Source organism: Meleagris gallopavo, chromosome 1 (genome assembly GCF_000146605.3).
Source record: "Meleagris gallopavo isolate NT-WF06-2002-E0010 breed Aviagen turkey brand Nicholas breeding stock chromosome 1, Turkey_5.1, whole genome shotgun sequence".
NCBI lineage: Eukaryota > Metazoa > Chordata > Aves > Galliformes > Phasianidae > Meleagris > Meleagris gallopavo.
The window spans coordinates 40,123,616-40,138,816 of record NC_015011.2 but is presented as its reverse complement, the minus strand read 5'-3'; the positions used below and the strand labels follow the sequence as shown (position 1 = coordinate 40,138,816).

General features: G+C 34.4%; 2 protein-coding genes across 10 annotated transcripts in view; one reads left to right on the top strand and one right to left on the bottom strand.

Moving 5' to 3' along the window:
- LRRIQ1 (leucine rich repeats and IQ motif containing 1) overlaps nt 1-5,232 on the bottom strand; it is a 99,117-nt gene extending 93,885 nt beyond the window's left edge. The window contains 6 exon segments of the mRNA XM_010708783.3: nt 533-762; nt 1,507-1,606; nt 2,729-2,823; nt 3,753-3,864; nt 4,664-4,826; nt 5,023-5,232. Of these exon segments, the coding sequence (XP_010707085.3) occupies nt 533-762; nt 1,507-1,606; nt 2,729-2,823; nt 3,753-3,864; nt 4,664-4,826; nt 5,023-5,060 (738 nt within the window). The 5' untranslated portion in view covers nt 5,061-5,232.
- The window catches only part of TSPAN19 (tetraspanin 19), a 14,905-nt gene continuing 3,014 nt past the window's right edge, over nt 3,311-15,201 (top strand). Inside the window, exons 1-13 of one of the 9 annotated variants that reach the window (XM_031553803.1) lie at nt 3,311-3,412; nt 3,833-3,924; nt 4,937-4,993; nt 6,091-6,232; nt 6,630-6,676; nt 7,201-7,262; nt 8,332-8,424; nt 8,527-8,599; nt 9,548-9,678; nt 10,651-10,725; nt 12,514-12,624; nt 13,756-13,899; nt 15,098-15,181. In XM_031553803.1, coding sequence (XP_031409663.1) covers nt 7,239-7,262; nt 8,332-8,424; nt 8,527-8,599; nt 9,548-9,678; nt 10,651-10,725; nt 12,514-12,624; nt 13,756-13,899; nt 15,098-15,181 — 735 coding nt within the window. In that variant the 5' untranslated portion in view covers nt 3,311-3,412; nt 3,833-3,924; nt 4,937-4,993; ... (1 more) ...; nt 6,630-6,676; nt 7,201-7,238. The other 8 variants (XM_031553800.1, XM_031553802.1, XM_031553805.1 and 5 more) reach the window with 8 other exon arrangements.

Genomic DNA, 15,201 nt, shown 5'->3' with positions numbered 1-15,201 from the left:
TGAAGCCATATTCCATCATGATGGAACTCAGTACGTGAATCCTGACTCAGTCTCTCAGACACAGACAAGAAAAGGGAGTATTTTAACTTCCACCTAGATGAAGCCCAACATGAGCATTTATGAACAGAAAGATTTTGGTTCAGATTACTTTAACTATGATTTTTCATCTAAATGTATATTTGGAGTGGGTGATCCAAAGTACATTCCATTAACACACAGTGGCCACTTCTTGTTTGAGAGTAATTTAGTACAACTCTGATTTCCAGTACTGGTGTAGTATTGTAAAAATTCTGTACAGGCAAAGTCAAAAGAATAACTTATCATTCAACATAGATTCACTGTCAATCAACGCAATAAAAAAGATATCTCAATAGATAGTTCTTAAATATGTCTTATGTGTCCGTTTAGTATCAAAAAGGTAGGTAGAGTGCAGGATGATCATAAAATCTGGGACAGCACTCTCTTTTTCACATTTGATCTTGAATTCAATTAATCTAGGTGGCAAAACCATTATCTAAGTATCATTAATCACCTTGTGCACAAGCTCTAACTCCATTCTTTCAGCCTCAAATTTCTCCATATGCTGCACCCTTCTGGCATGGTCTTCTTCATTCTGTTTTTCCTGTGCTTCTCTCTCAGCTTTCCACTTTTTCCTCTTGTCATCTTCAATCTCACTTTGTCTTTTTTCCCACTGCTCAAATTCTTGTCTACATTTTTCTTCTACTTCATGGTAAGTAAGGCTTATGTTCATTTCAACATCAGCTATAAATTTGTAATCAAGCAAACAAACCTTTTATTTGATTTAATAATAAGCTTTGGAGGACATGGTCTTAATGCATTGACAAACAAATACAACCTGGAGGATTCTGTGCTGATATAGCCAGCAATATATAACCCCAACGAAATCAGAGCACCTTCTTTCAATGATTTATACTGTACCATATGAATTATTATGAACACTTATTATTGCAACCTCTGGTACTGCCACAGCAATATCTATTCTACCAGTTTGTGTGCCAGGATTACACTTTGTGTTCAAGATAAATGCCTTCTCTGGCTATTAGCAGGGTTTTTTTTATATCTGATGTATTCCACTCAAAAACATGCAAAGGCTGGGGCAAATGGACACAATCCAAACCAATGTGAGTATAAAAAATAAAACAAGTTGTGGCTAAAGAATAAGCATAATTTTACTGACACCAGTCTGGCTTCCACTTGTGGGCTGTTTTTTTGTTGGTTTTTCTTTTTTTTTCTTTTTTTTTTTTTTAAAGTTTACTTAAGTATTTCTAGGGTAATATTTTCCGAAATAAATTTCTATCGAGTCATTGAAGACAATTATAATTCTGTGATTCCAAAATTAGATAAACCAAGCAGTTCATGAAGGCTACTGCAGATTGTTAATGTGTATTTTTTTTTTTTTTTACTACAGAGTATTATGCTTCTTATGAAAACAGAAAAGTAGGAAGTAGTAACCAACACAAGCAAATGAATAATGCATTTGCTTACCTGTAAGAAAGAGGTTATCAGTGACTACTTCACTGATGGACTCATTATAACTAGGAGTTGTAGGAACTTTCAAGTCTTTGTTTTCAATTTCAAATAGTACCTAACATAGTTTAGATTGACATCAAGAAACAAGAAACAAAATTAAAAGCAAACATTATACAAATCTCCTAGAACAAGCATAATGTTTTTCATCTTACAATGAAACTCACTGCTGACTGCTATCCTTAGAACATGAATAATGCAAATGGATCAGTCAAAAGATATTTTCTAGAGCAAGAAATATTACCATAATTCTCCTTAAAAAAACAGTACTTCTGTGTTATTTATTTACTTCAGTGTATATTGCATTTTTAACATGGAAAAATAAACTTTTTATTGGGGGTTGTTTTTGTTCTACTTTCTATGGAAGCACGACAATTATGCATCCAAACTGTTATGGAGATAGTCAAAGAATGAGTCGCTTGTACATTTTTAAAAAGTCTATTTGAAAACAGTGCTATGGACACCAAGATTTGCTGTATTTCATTCATTTTTTCAGTGTCAAGAATTAATCTATTCCTGCTTATTTACTACATGTTCCTCACATGCTTTGGATACAGATTAAGTTCTAAATTCACACAGAAAGTAATTTTGCTATTTTAAACAATGGCCTTCAGAGAATAAAAATTCATGTTTGCAAAAGTGCTCACTAATAAAAAACAGATGACAAAAAGTGATTAAATTCAATACAGGTTTGTGTTTTTATAAAATTTTCAGCGAAGTATTCTCTCAAATCTCATTAAAATATAAAAGAACCGAGGTTCATAACTCTTGATTTGTCCTTGAGGCATTAACATCCTTCTAATCATCACAAAAAGAGTAAGACTGAAGTGTCAGAAGTGTTAAAATACTATTGAGATATTATTCTTGGAATAAAGAAGAAATGATTATTCAGTTTTGTTTTTGTTAATTGCTGTGCTAAACATCTCAAGGACTGATAAAGAGAACTGAATCCAAATTTTAACTTATAAATGTGGTGCACTGCAGTTGAGTCCCATTTCCAAAGAACAGCATCAACAAAAGCAACTTATGGATCCATATGGATAACAATATGGATAGACTAACACAAATAAAACTGAATATATCTATATGTCTCATTAGGAAGCTATCTAAACAAGTGTAAATTATTTACTATACTGAATAGAATTTTGTTCACTATATACATCATTTAAATAGTAAATACCCTTTTTTTAAATTGTTCTGGATCTTCATTATACTCAGAAGCCAATTCTGCCAAGTTTTCTGACGCATAGCAAGGAATTACTTCATGAATATTACCTGAAGAAGAAAAAATATATAATTTAGTACACAGAAAGAAAATCCACTAGCAGTACCCAGTTCTGCTCTATACTACCTAACTACTATACTTCTTTATATTTCAAAAAGCATTTTTTTCCTTTTAATTCTTTTCTTCAAAAATTAAAAAAAAAAAAAACAACAAAAAAACAACCGAAACAAACACACACAATGATGCTATAAGAGCCCAGTGAGAGCAAACTGCATTTGTGAAAGAAACAGTATAAAATAATCAAATGCGTGGCATAGAAACACTTAGTAGAACTTGTGACAAACAGGTCAAAAACTGACATAGAACTACAGAAATAACAACAACAACAAAAGACTGCTTATTATAAATAGGAAGATGTAAAGTAACCTCCCCCATATATCAAAATGTAAAGACAATATTGAACTTTTTGTTCCCAAACAACTACATCAAATGTATGTGAAGACCACAGTTCCGTGAACAACTGAAATGGAACAGAGAATTCCAGAACTGAGCCTGGCTTCAGACACACATCTGGCACAGAAAGGCTGCTCCCAATTTAATGCTGGTTTGATAATTCTGCAGACTTTAAACATCCTATGGGTATCAATTGTATCTGCACTCTTAGCTGGTAGTGACCTCATCTCATATCATATTCTCATGAAGAATCTGTCCTAGGTTCTGTTTCAGAAAATGATTCAGTAACTTGTGTTGTTCTGTAGTCTAGCATGAGATGAACTTTTAGGGAAAAAAAAATCAATTCAAACACAAAACTTAATCTGAGAATACAGCATTACATAATTTTATTCTTAGAGACTCAGTTTGCTTTCAGAAGCTGATACAATAGGTTTTACAGCTTGCTGTACTTAAAAGTTTTCATTGTTTTATTGATGATTGTTAGTGACAATATGAGTTGCATAAATATGCTGTGATCCCTGCTTACTTGTAGTTTCTTCATCTTCCAAGTCTTGCAGTATAACCTTCTCAGCATCTTGATTTCTGCTCTTTATGAAATTTAAATAGGAGAGAACTGAATCTGGGAGATCATCTGAAATCTAGAAAAATAAGACAGTTCATGTAAATTCTTCATTTTCATCTCACTGTTACAGCAAAAGGTAAATACTTAATATGCAAGAATACTGATTCAATTAGGATTAATCTACAAAACTTCAATGAAAACTTAGCAGCACTTTCTACCAAAATTATTCACAGTTTTAGTGCTGGGAATTCTCAAGGTTCCCATTGTCTTATCATCCACTGAACAATTAATTATTACCATTCTTACACTTTAATTAAATTCTAATTAGAACACATTTTAGTAGCTTATTTTCTGAAAACTTCAGAAATATGTTTCAATTAATATTTCCTTTGTAACTGTCACAGATAAAGAAATTAAAAGTTGAAACAAAAATTAAAAAATAAAATAAAAAATATTAAAAACTAAAACATACAATGCACGGAATCTTTTCCATAAGGATGTCACAACTCCTTCAGAAGCAAAATTAATCTTAATTTTAGTGCAATAAACATTTAAGGTATGTATGTACATCTGATGTTTCAACTTTCTCTCCCATACAGACATTTCCTACTCAAAATATCATCTTCTCAAAGATTAGGGATAATGGACTTCTGTAGATGTGTAAATTGTTGTAAAACGGCTGGCTTTTTAACATGTGAGCGCATAAACAATCACCATTGATGCCTTGGTCAACCACCATTTGTGTCAAATTTATACGATTAATGGTCTCGTATGACCATATACTATGGATATTAGATGATCTACTTGAATATCCTACAGATCCCGTACAACTTTTAATCACAAGTAAAAGCAGTATAAGCCATGTGAACACTTACTGACTCGGTGTCGCTCACAGATTCCTCTGGTACCACTGTGTCAGGTTCATCTGCTTCAAAGGAAGAAACACTGATTCTACTTAATTCACTTTCTATTTCTTTTTCAATTCCTTCAATATCTTCTGACATTCTACTTTCCGTAGAGTTGTGTCTGCTTTCAAAGCTAAGCAAAGAAAATATTACTTATCACTACCACATCAGCCAAAATAAAGAGTGTGCTCATTTAATGCGAGCTAAATATATAAATACTGAATAGCTGGCTTTAAATTTCAGGAGAAGCAGCAGAAGTTTGCTCTAAGCACTTCAGACCACAGAAGAAGCAAGCAACAGGTAAGAAAAATGTTTATCCCTCTCCTCACCCAACCCGGGGACAGGGAAGCAGCTCACAACCGCTCATTCGCAGGGAGAGAGCACCCTCATTCCCTCCCGGCTCTCCTCTCGGCGCAAGGCATGAGATATGTTGATAAAAACCACTCCTTCCAGAGGGCACTGCGGAAGGGCAATTCCCTGCGGCTGCACTCTGCGTGCTGGGAGCTGCAGCCCGCCCCCTCCGGGTAGTTGCTCCAAGCTCCAAGGAGCTACTCACCTCTGCTGCTGGCCGCAGAGAAGAACGGACAGCCCCTCCGCCTTGAAACCCCCCAATCGCTAACCGCTGTCGGGCAGTCCCCGGGAAGGAAAGGCGAGCCTCCACCGCGCCGAGCGTGTCACCATGGCAACGGGACGCTCAGGCGGCGGGCTGGAAGGCGCGCCCCGCGCCGGGAGTTGGCGATTCGCGCCCGGGCCTGGGGGGTGGTGCTCATTGGAAAGGACTGGAATTTAGCCTGTCCTAATTTGGAAGGAGTCCACGTCATTCAGTTAGGCAGAAGTAATTAGGGAGACAGAGAGAGTGCAAGTGGTATAGGTTTAATGTGAGGTTGTCCTTGAAAGCGTGACAAGGAGTGAAGGAATGCCTGTAGCCTGTCAGCGAGAGCTGGCAGGCAGAGACAGGCAGGATTTGCATGGAAAATGTTGTGGGTACTGAGGAGGGTCTGCCATTCACAGGAGGCACAGAGGGGTGTTTTTTGTTGTTGTTGTTGTTTTCTTTGTTTGTTTGTTTGTTTTTGTCTCCCAGCATCTTTAAACTAGACTGTAAGACATATGCTGGTTAAGCTTGAGGTATTGGACTCAAGGGCAGCTGCTTTGCATTTTCTTGCAGATGTTAGCAATCACTAAGACACTCAAATCTTAATAGTATGAAAACGTGTCCATTTGAAATCCACAGTCTAACTTTTTGCAGGGTCATGCAACCAGTAAATGTGTCAGTATGGTTGTATTAAGAAAATATGTTCAATCACTGAACTGAATTCAGGCTTTGGTACACATTTTTTAATGCAAAATAAACTGTTGTCATGGTGATGGAATCACAAGACACTGTGTCCTGCATTCAGCAAACAGCTTTGCCAGGAAAAAAGAAGTATCTGTCCGCCTGCCTTCTGTAACCAGGAAGTAAGGGGTGGTCAACGGAGGTGTAAACATGTGGTTAAGATGCACATAAGGAAGAAATATCATTATAAGATTGTATTCTCTCAGGTAAGACAGAAATATTCAGAGTTGCTAAAGATTTTCTTGTAGCTGTTAAATGTAAAATGAATATTGTTTTTTAAAGGCAATATTTTCTAGATAAGTGACTAAAGAGAAATTGAATCACTGTTAAAATGCTTCAAAATAGAGCATTGCAACTATGTAATTATTAGAGTAACCTGTTCTATAGGTGTCCCTGCCTATAGTAGAGGGGTAGACTAGATGATCTTAAGGGTCTACTTACTATGATTACAACAGAACCATTTTTGATGCCAGAGTTCAAGTGAAATTTGCAACCATTTAAGGCTTTTTTTGCTCTTTTAAATGAAAACAATACATAAAATTAATGGTTTAATACATTCCAGCTTTGAAAATTCTAATGAAATTCAATTGCTCTTAAAAGCAGTGGATCTTCTCCTGGGAAAGCGCAAAAGCATTTATCTAATCTATCTGGTAAGAGTTTTGAAGTTTACATGATGCATTATAGAGCCAAGTCCATTTCAGAGCTAGTTAGAGAAGGATTTAGCTTTCTTCATTCTGCAATTCAGCAATTATATTTTTATAATTCAGATAACAGGAATATAAAAAGTAAAAAACTGGTGTTTGCTGAATCTTTTCATCAGTAAATTTGATACATATGTAATGTGCATTTTGTATGTAAAATAAGTTCTTATTAATGCAAGATAGATTTTGATCATAAATGCTTCATCTTCATCATTTTCTTCTATTTTACAAATAGTGGAGGATGAATCTGTAGTAATTCTGATAAAAGATGAGAACCACACACAATTCCTTTTAAAAACATCCCTTTGGATTTAAAAATACTTTCTGAGGAGTATGCACATGCTGGCTATGTGCATGAGTCTGTACACGTTTGTGTGCTTGTCTGCCTTACAAGAGAAAGGTATGGGACAATTGCAATAGGCTGCTCTTGCAGAAGCCACCATCTTCTAACCCTGCTCTTGGACTCTATCCAGCTTATATCGCCAATCCAGGCAGACCGGAATGCTGGAGTATGTTTACAGAAGATACAAGACAGGTGAAAGGGAACCAGTGGGGGGGCAAACATATGAGTTTCTCTCAATGCAAAAATCTTGATAGACCCGTAGGGTATCTAATAATGATAATAGTAATGCTGATACATAAAAGCAAAGCCCTGCTTCAGATACTTTACAATGCTAAGAGACTTACCTGCTGAAATAAGCTAAAGCATGCTCAAAGCATCAATGCTAATGTTACTCATTAAGGTTTTGTCTATGTTTGCAAGTGCTATAACATACTAATTTAATTGGTAGAGTGATACAGTTGGTTCTCAGGTCCTAATGCACACCACATCTGTTCAAGGGTAGTTGATTTGCTTAGCATCTGGGCTTGTCCTTCCACTGAGAGCCCATATACTATCGTTGACAGAGTGCATCTCTTGGTTTGGTTTACTTTGAAATGAGATAAGCTCTTCACATCCCATTACAATCTACAACAACAAAAAAGCTCACAAAGATAAGAACTAAGTGGGGATGATTGGGAGATTAACTTCAAAAGTGAAAAGCATACTCTGGTTTCAGTACATGAGAGTTGTTAACACCATTTGACAGCTCTCATGGTTTTCTTAGAGCTGGGTGCTGGATCTCACTGAAATCACTAATCTGCATGTACCATTTCAAAAACGAACCCACTTGATTTAAGTTGTGTAGATGGAGGGAGCTTGTATTTTTGTTATGATTCTCCTTCCTTTCAGCTAGCATCATTAAGAATTTGTAAATGAAATGTTCTTTGCAGTTTAGGGAAAAAGGTATGACAGACTATGTAATTCTTGCCATCTCTTCAGTCTAAGTATTCCTACATATATGCTACCTCCAAATGTCTTCAGCAGTTAAGAGAAAAAAATGTTAAAGTATATATATGTGTGTGTGTATATATATATAAATGTGTAAAATATGTTAGAGGCAATTGAAATCATGCACCTTGTTGATGCATCTGCTGTTGCTTCCAGCTTTTGTTCAACATCAGATAACTGTCTAAATTTGATCTGAAAGAAATAAATCACCTAAATATCGATAGGTTTAGTTATATCTGTTTCATATGGACTGAATATATTATTATATTTTCAGCTACAATTCAAAACAGAAAACAGAAGAATGAAATTAAGAGATAAATTAGTAACGTGGAAAATAACCTTAACTGTCTTCAATGGAATTTTCTTGGTAAAAAAAAAAGTGTTTTCTTCTTCTTTCCTGTTTATCAACTTAAAATTAATTACTAAAAATAATTTAAGTGAAAACAATAATCCTTGTTTTCTTTTCCAGGCACTGGGTATTATGATTTTGACGTTTGGTTTGTGGCTTTTATTTGACAGAAGTAATTTATTTGGTGTATTATGTGAGTATAAATAGATTTTCACTTGTTTGATTGAAATGTTTGTAAGGTAAATGAACAAACACAGCTACTTTTTCTTTTTCACAAGGTGGCAGTGTCGAATTGAAATGCATAGGTTGTTTTTCTTTTGGGTATGTTTTCCATCAGTATGATTTTCAAAAAGGATAAAATACAGCACATATCAGTATATATGTAAAATTTATTTATGATTACAATTTATACAATTTATTTATTTAACTTGTGTATGCCCTGTAGAAGAATTATTGAAATATAAAGCAGATCTGTCGATATTTTAAAAAATAATTTATCAGAACACATTTGGACCACATTTGGCAAGATTATAGATAATATAACTGGGTATTTGGGCAGAATAAATGCCAGCTGGCACTTGTGCTTTGTTTTAGTTGCATGACAACAGCCATGCTCTTAAGGAATAGTTTTTCTCAGCTCTGCTGAGGAGCACCAGTTCACCCATCCAGTAAGGGACTTCTGAGATAGAGCACTTGAGATGGAAATAATGATAACCCCCTGCTAGATTCTATATCTGGGCAAAAATGATTAAAAGGGAAAGAGGACAGTTGCCAGTTAGAAGGAGGGAGGACTGCACTGAATTTACACCTGGAAGAACTCTATTCATATCCACACAGGATTTGCACATGCATTACTAACTTTTGGTGAACAAACAGTTGTTCACATTGTTTAGCTGAGTATGTTCTGCTCATGTCTCATATGTTGCCATCATCTGAATTTATGAAACACATCTTCTGGCTTCCATGTCTAATTGCAGTGAGAATGTCCTTTCATCATTCTTCTGTTTCCACCTTTTCAATAATGGCATTGAAAGGGTTTAGTGGTTTGTTGGTTTGATTTGTTTTTGATCTATTTTTTTCCTTGATTATGCTTTGCAAGTGGAAGTCTTGAGTAAAAAGAAGTAACACAATGTATATGCAGTTTCTTCAGGTGAGAACCAACTGGTGGTACGTGTTTCTTTTATGTTACTTGGAGTTGGATCTCTTATTATTTTTACATCAGTCGTGGGATTCCTTGGAAATGTTAAGAAAATCAGATGCCTACTAGTTACAGTAAGTGTAAATCAGACTCCAGACGTTATTAACCCATTTGAAAATGTGAGTGAAACCAGAGTGATCCTATCTTGATGTTGTATTTAAATAGCAGGCTAATAGAAAGATCTTGTTAGATAAAGTCCTAATTTTAGTGAAATCTGAACAAAACTGAAGTCTTCTGTATAAATGTATCAGGAGGCAGAGAGATGTGAGGAGTCCAGAAATCTTCTTTCTACTTCTTTCTGGCTATTACCTTATTTATATTTAGTGTTTGCTTGACGGCTTATTAGATGATGATAAAGAAATGTCTCATTTCTAGCTTTCATGAAGTTGTATGAAAATTAGGCATGAAAATTTTGTCTCAGTGCAAATGAACAAAATTCATGAACTAGCTTTGTTTTCTTCTTTCTGCATCTTCTAGTCAAAGGAGTTCTTACCTAAGTGTGAGACTTCCAGGTCTCACAGTAAGAACTGAAAGAGGAAATAACGACACAGGAGTTTTCTTCAATGGAGCACAGCTGCTTGTGGTCACTTCCCTGAAGGTTGTGGCTTTCACACTGCCCTGAACTATGAGTCGTGCATTGCTTGAAGCCTGATCTAATGTTAAAAGCTTATCTAATGTTAAAAGCGACTATGAGCGAGCAGCATAAGAGAGTGAGATGAACTCACACTCCCTTCAAAACTCCTTCTGCATGATGTCATATGGTGCAGAATATCCCTTTGGCTAGTTCAAGTCAGCTGTCCTAATTCTGTTCCCTCCCAGCTCCTTGGGCCTTTCACTGAGAATAGCCTTGCCTCTGTACAACACTGCTTAGCATCAACTATAAGCATCAGCTATAAACACATACAAATGTGTTATCAACATTTTTTTCTATTAGAACTAAAACACAGCATCATATCAAGTGGTGAAGAAAACAATCTGTCCCAGCTGAAACTAAGACACTTGCTTATCCAATATTGTTAATCAATAATCTGTAAATTTTTTTTCAGTATGTGTGTTTTCAAGTCCTAGTGTTTTTCACCCAGATTGCCATATCAGCACTGATATTTTTGAAGAAAGAAGTGGTAAGTAAATAAATTATTACATAGGACTGCTATTAATTACAAAATACTTTCTTGTAGTCAATTAAAAAAAAAATCTAATAGTTCTCACTGCAGATGTATCACTATTTGTTTGGACTTCAGTATTCTATATGTTGACCAGGCACAACAGAGGATTTGAATTTAAAGACTTCAGTATGGTTAAATGATTGTTAAGAGAAATTTCCAATTTATCTTCTGTATTTCAGCAAAACATTCTGTTCAGGCGAATCAACAGCGACACAGGGACAGCTTATTTTTATTATATATTTTTTTTTATTTTGAAAGATGACCTGAAAAGTCCCCTTTTCCTGGACTTCAGAAGACATAGGAGAAAACATTAGATGACAGTCTTTTCTTGTGGGTAATAATGGCAGTCTACTGTGCCGTTGCTAGGAGTCATTTGTATCTTGGCATTTAATGTATACTAATGAATTACTAGTTTTATTATTTGAGCCTGTATTTTAGATCCACGTAGAGATCAATTGTATGGAATATCCTTGCTTTTAAAAACAAGATTCTATGATAAATACAAACATAGTTGTTATCACTAGTAATTGTAGTGCCTTAAAACTTTATGTAATAACTGTCCAACGTTTATTTCTCTACAAATAGCAATTCCAATAGCTTTAGCACCCCTTGAAGTACTGTGCAGAAGGCACTCTGTACCAAATACATAAAGATTCTGCTTCTTCCCTGTTCTGCAATTCCAAAATCTGTTGTTTGAGAAAACTCCCATGACACTTGCCTCATAAACATTATAAGGTTCTTCAAAGCCTGCTGCTGTTCAGCACAGCACAAATAAATTAGTTTTACTCCATCAAAGTCAATTTGTATCATCAAGATTTATTTTAAAAAAGTTAATTTGTAATGATAGAGTACTCCCTGTTTTATATTGTGGTTCTATATACTGCAAGATTTGAACTGAATGATGCATTCTAGAGTTGATTATTTGTTCTGAAAAAATGGTTGAAAGACTGCAGTTAAATTTCACTTGTAATTTCACTTGGTCTCAACCTTAATTAAAGTACTGCTGAAATATATTAAATTGTAGTAATTTGTCATTCACTGTGCAAGCTTTTGAACTTCGTTATTCAAACAGCAATAGCAACTGAATTAAGTTGAAGAAGGCTTTTTTGTTGTTTTATTTTGCTTTGTTTTTTAATCAAAACTTTCAGTGGGCTAGGAGTTCTCATATGCATGTATTCTCTGTAACACTCTGTGATCAGGTAGTCTGTTTCAAATGCTGTTGAAGGTATATTTTAAGAAGTTCTATAAAGATCTCTGATCTAGGTTCAACATGAGCTGCTAACAACTCTAGCCCAAAGCCATACATATCCTAACCAAAGAGTGTGGCATTTATGCATATTTGCATCACATTTGTTGTTTTGTTTTTTGTTTGTTTATTATTATTATTGTAAGGTGCTGTGCTTACTAACAAGAATAACAGGTAGGATTTTTATTTCAGGACAGCTAAGGTGCATCTAAACTATGTTCTTTGGCTCATCTGACAACATCTGGGCTAAGCAACTTCTGTCTGCCTACGCTACATTTGTGCTTTAATCTCCTCTTTTATCTTTTCCTTCTGCTTTCAGCTTTACTACGAGTCCAATAGCTATGACATGGTTCAGATCATATTTAGCAAACTGATTGCTTGCAAGTGACCCTTGTAAAAATCTGAATATCAATAAAAGGTCAAGGATTATACAATGCATTCACACTGTTATCTATATAAGCACTTACCAAATGCTCTAAACATTTATTTATTGACAGGTCTACCATCAGTGGAACAACAGAATTGATGAAGTTATTTCTGATTATGGGAATAAGAGTCTGGCTGAGAAGGAACCTGTGTGGAATATTCTGAATGCTGTGCAGCAGAATGTAAGGAAAACACAAATCAGAACTTAATTAAGTACAAAATAACTCCTTTAATAAATGGAGTTTTTAGGATTTGCTACTAATATCTGTTGGGGTGAGTGTGTGTGTGTGTGCAGATTACTTAATTTACACGGGCATGGTTGAGATTAGCTGTTTGGCACACTTGTCTATGTGTTTAGGAATGGATGCTGTTCCTGTTACAGAAGTTTATTGCAGCTGGAGAAAATATGTGTTCCCTAATGTATTCAACAGTGTGTGATATCACAAGACACTTGGTCTGCATATGTCTGAATGCTAACATGTACAATTGGCAAGTAGCAAGGATATCAGGTCAAATCAGAGCTCCTACTGTGAAGGCATTTGAATAAATACTGCAGCAAGCCTTTCTCAGAAATAATGCTTAAAGTCTCAAATTAATTTAATTGTTAATCATTTTTGTGGTCTGCAAATATGTAATTTGTTTCCTTTTTGGAAAAGTCCTTTAAAGAACGTATATATGAGATCATTTATTTTGGAAGTTGTTACCAAAGTTTCTGGCCGAACCATGAATAACATATTCTGCGCTAACCATTCAAAACACTAACACTAGATATTTTTGTTTAGCAGTCTCGAAGACAAAATATGACAATTCCACAACAAACAAACAAAATCAACAGTGAAAGCATAGACATTTTTGAAATTTCATCATAATTCAGAATGAAAAATTTCTGGAATTTCCTAAATGTCAAGATCAATTCCATGAAATCACAGGTTGAAACAGGGAGATGTTCTAAAGATCTCTTGTTAAGAAAAAGAAGTTTTGCAGATATGATTCTAGAATCGGCAAAGGAAAAAAAAAATTTCAAAATCTGTGTTTTTTAAGTTCCTAGGTTGGAACAAAGCAATGTTTGTGTATTTTTTTTTTAATACGTTTTATAAAATATGTCTGCTTTTACTACATTCATTAGAGAAAGCATTCATAATGTTTTCCTTTGTTGAAATTCATGTTGAGCACATCCTTGCTAACTGCTTACACACAATTTTTGTACTGAATTAGTCATTAGTGTCATAAATTGCAGTTGATTGAAGTAAAATTCCTCTGCAAGACAGACTTTTTAAGTGTTGGAGTTACAAGTTATAGCACTTTTATTTTAGATGGAATGCTGTGGAAGATACAATGTCACACAGTGGGAAAAGAATAAAAACAAGGAAAACCATGCTCAGATCCCATGTTCATGCACAAAATCTAACCTGAAGAAATGGTTTTGTGATATCCCAAGGAATTCAACATATACTATGGTAAGAAATTTTAAAAGTACCTTGCAGGGTATAAATTTTGCTACTAAATTGACTTTGGAAAAAATATTCAAAGCATGTTTTTCATCAAGACTTGCCTTGCAAATATGAAAATATTAATAATAATCATTAGTTTGTCACTTGTCACCCCGAAGCCTTGTTTTTTTTTTACTCTTTAGATGTCAGTCATGTAGGCAGATACTTGAAAACAAGAGTGCAAATATCAGACAATCAACATCACGTGGATATTTAATCATGATTTATGATGTAGTAAGCATCTTGGCATTCAATAATCTATGCTGTGAAAATCAATAATGATAATGGGAAGTGTCAGTATATGAAAAGTATTGTACTGCTTGTAATTACTATTCCTTATTTATAGAATGACAGCAATTACTTCACCTGTTTAAGTTATTCATTTCCAAAGTATCCTCAGCACAGAATAAGAGCAAGATACTGGAATGTGAGATGTGTTCCTCAAGGGCAGTTCATGTTAATATCTCCATATCTTAATACAAAGAGACCAACTCGTCACCTGATAAAATATATCTGAAGCAAAAAGATACATAATATTTTCTTCAAAAATTATCCTGTGTTAAGAGGACTGCCTAATGCAAATAATAATAATTCAGTAGGCAATTCAAGACTGAAAATAAAAGGATGTTGTCAAATGACATCTGGTATTCTCTTCCTTTTTTCAGATTGGAATTTTAATCTGTTCCTTGTCATCAAATCATCACTTCAATGTATAGAAAGCATTTATTTATATGTTTTATTATGTTTATAGCTATTTTAAGCTTTATAATAATTAACATATTCTTAAAATCAGCAATATAATAATCATAGTCGGTAATCTGAAAAATATACATCAGGTTGCAAATGTGAGAATCGCTGAAAACTTGAAAATATTCTTTCCTTTACTGGTAAAGTGATCTCTCAGTTACAGAAACGGCAGTATCGTTTTGATTAAGTTACAGACTATGGTACATTTCCATACAAAAATATCAGATTTACAATCTGCTTGATGTAGATCATTAGATGTGCAGTACACATCACTATTTGATTTCTGGTAAGTAAATATCCCATCTTGGAATGCAGAAAGTTGTATTCCATATATTCTAACAACATGCTATAAATATGCAATGTGTATTAAATAGTCAAAATGATTTTTCTTTAAATATATTCATCTGTACTTTTTTAGGGTTGTGAAGAATATTTAGATACATGGTTTGAAAATAATGTTTTGATCTTAAATGGAATTAGTATCAGTCTGCTAATTACACAGGTAAGAGCACTTTTAAGTAA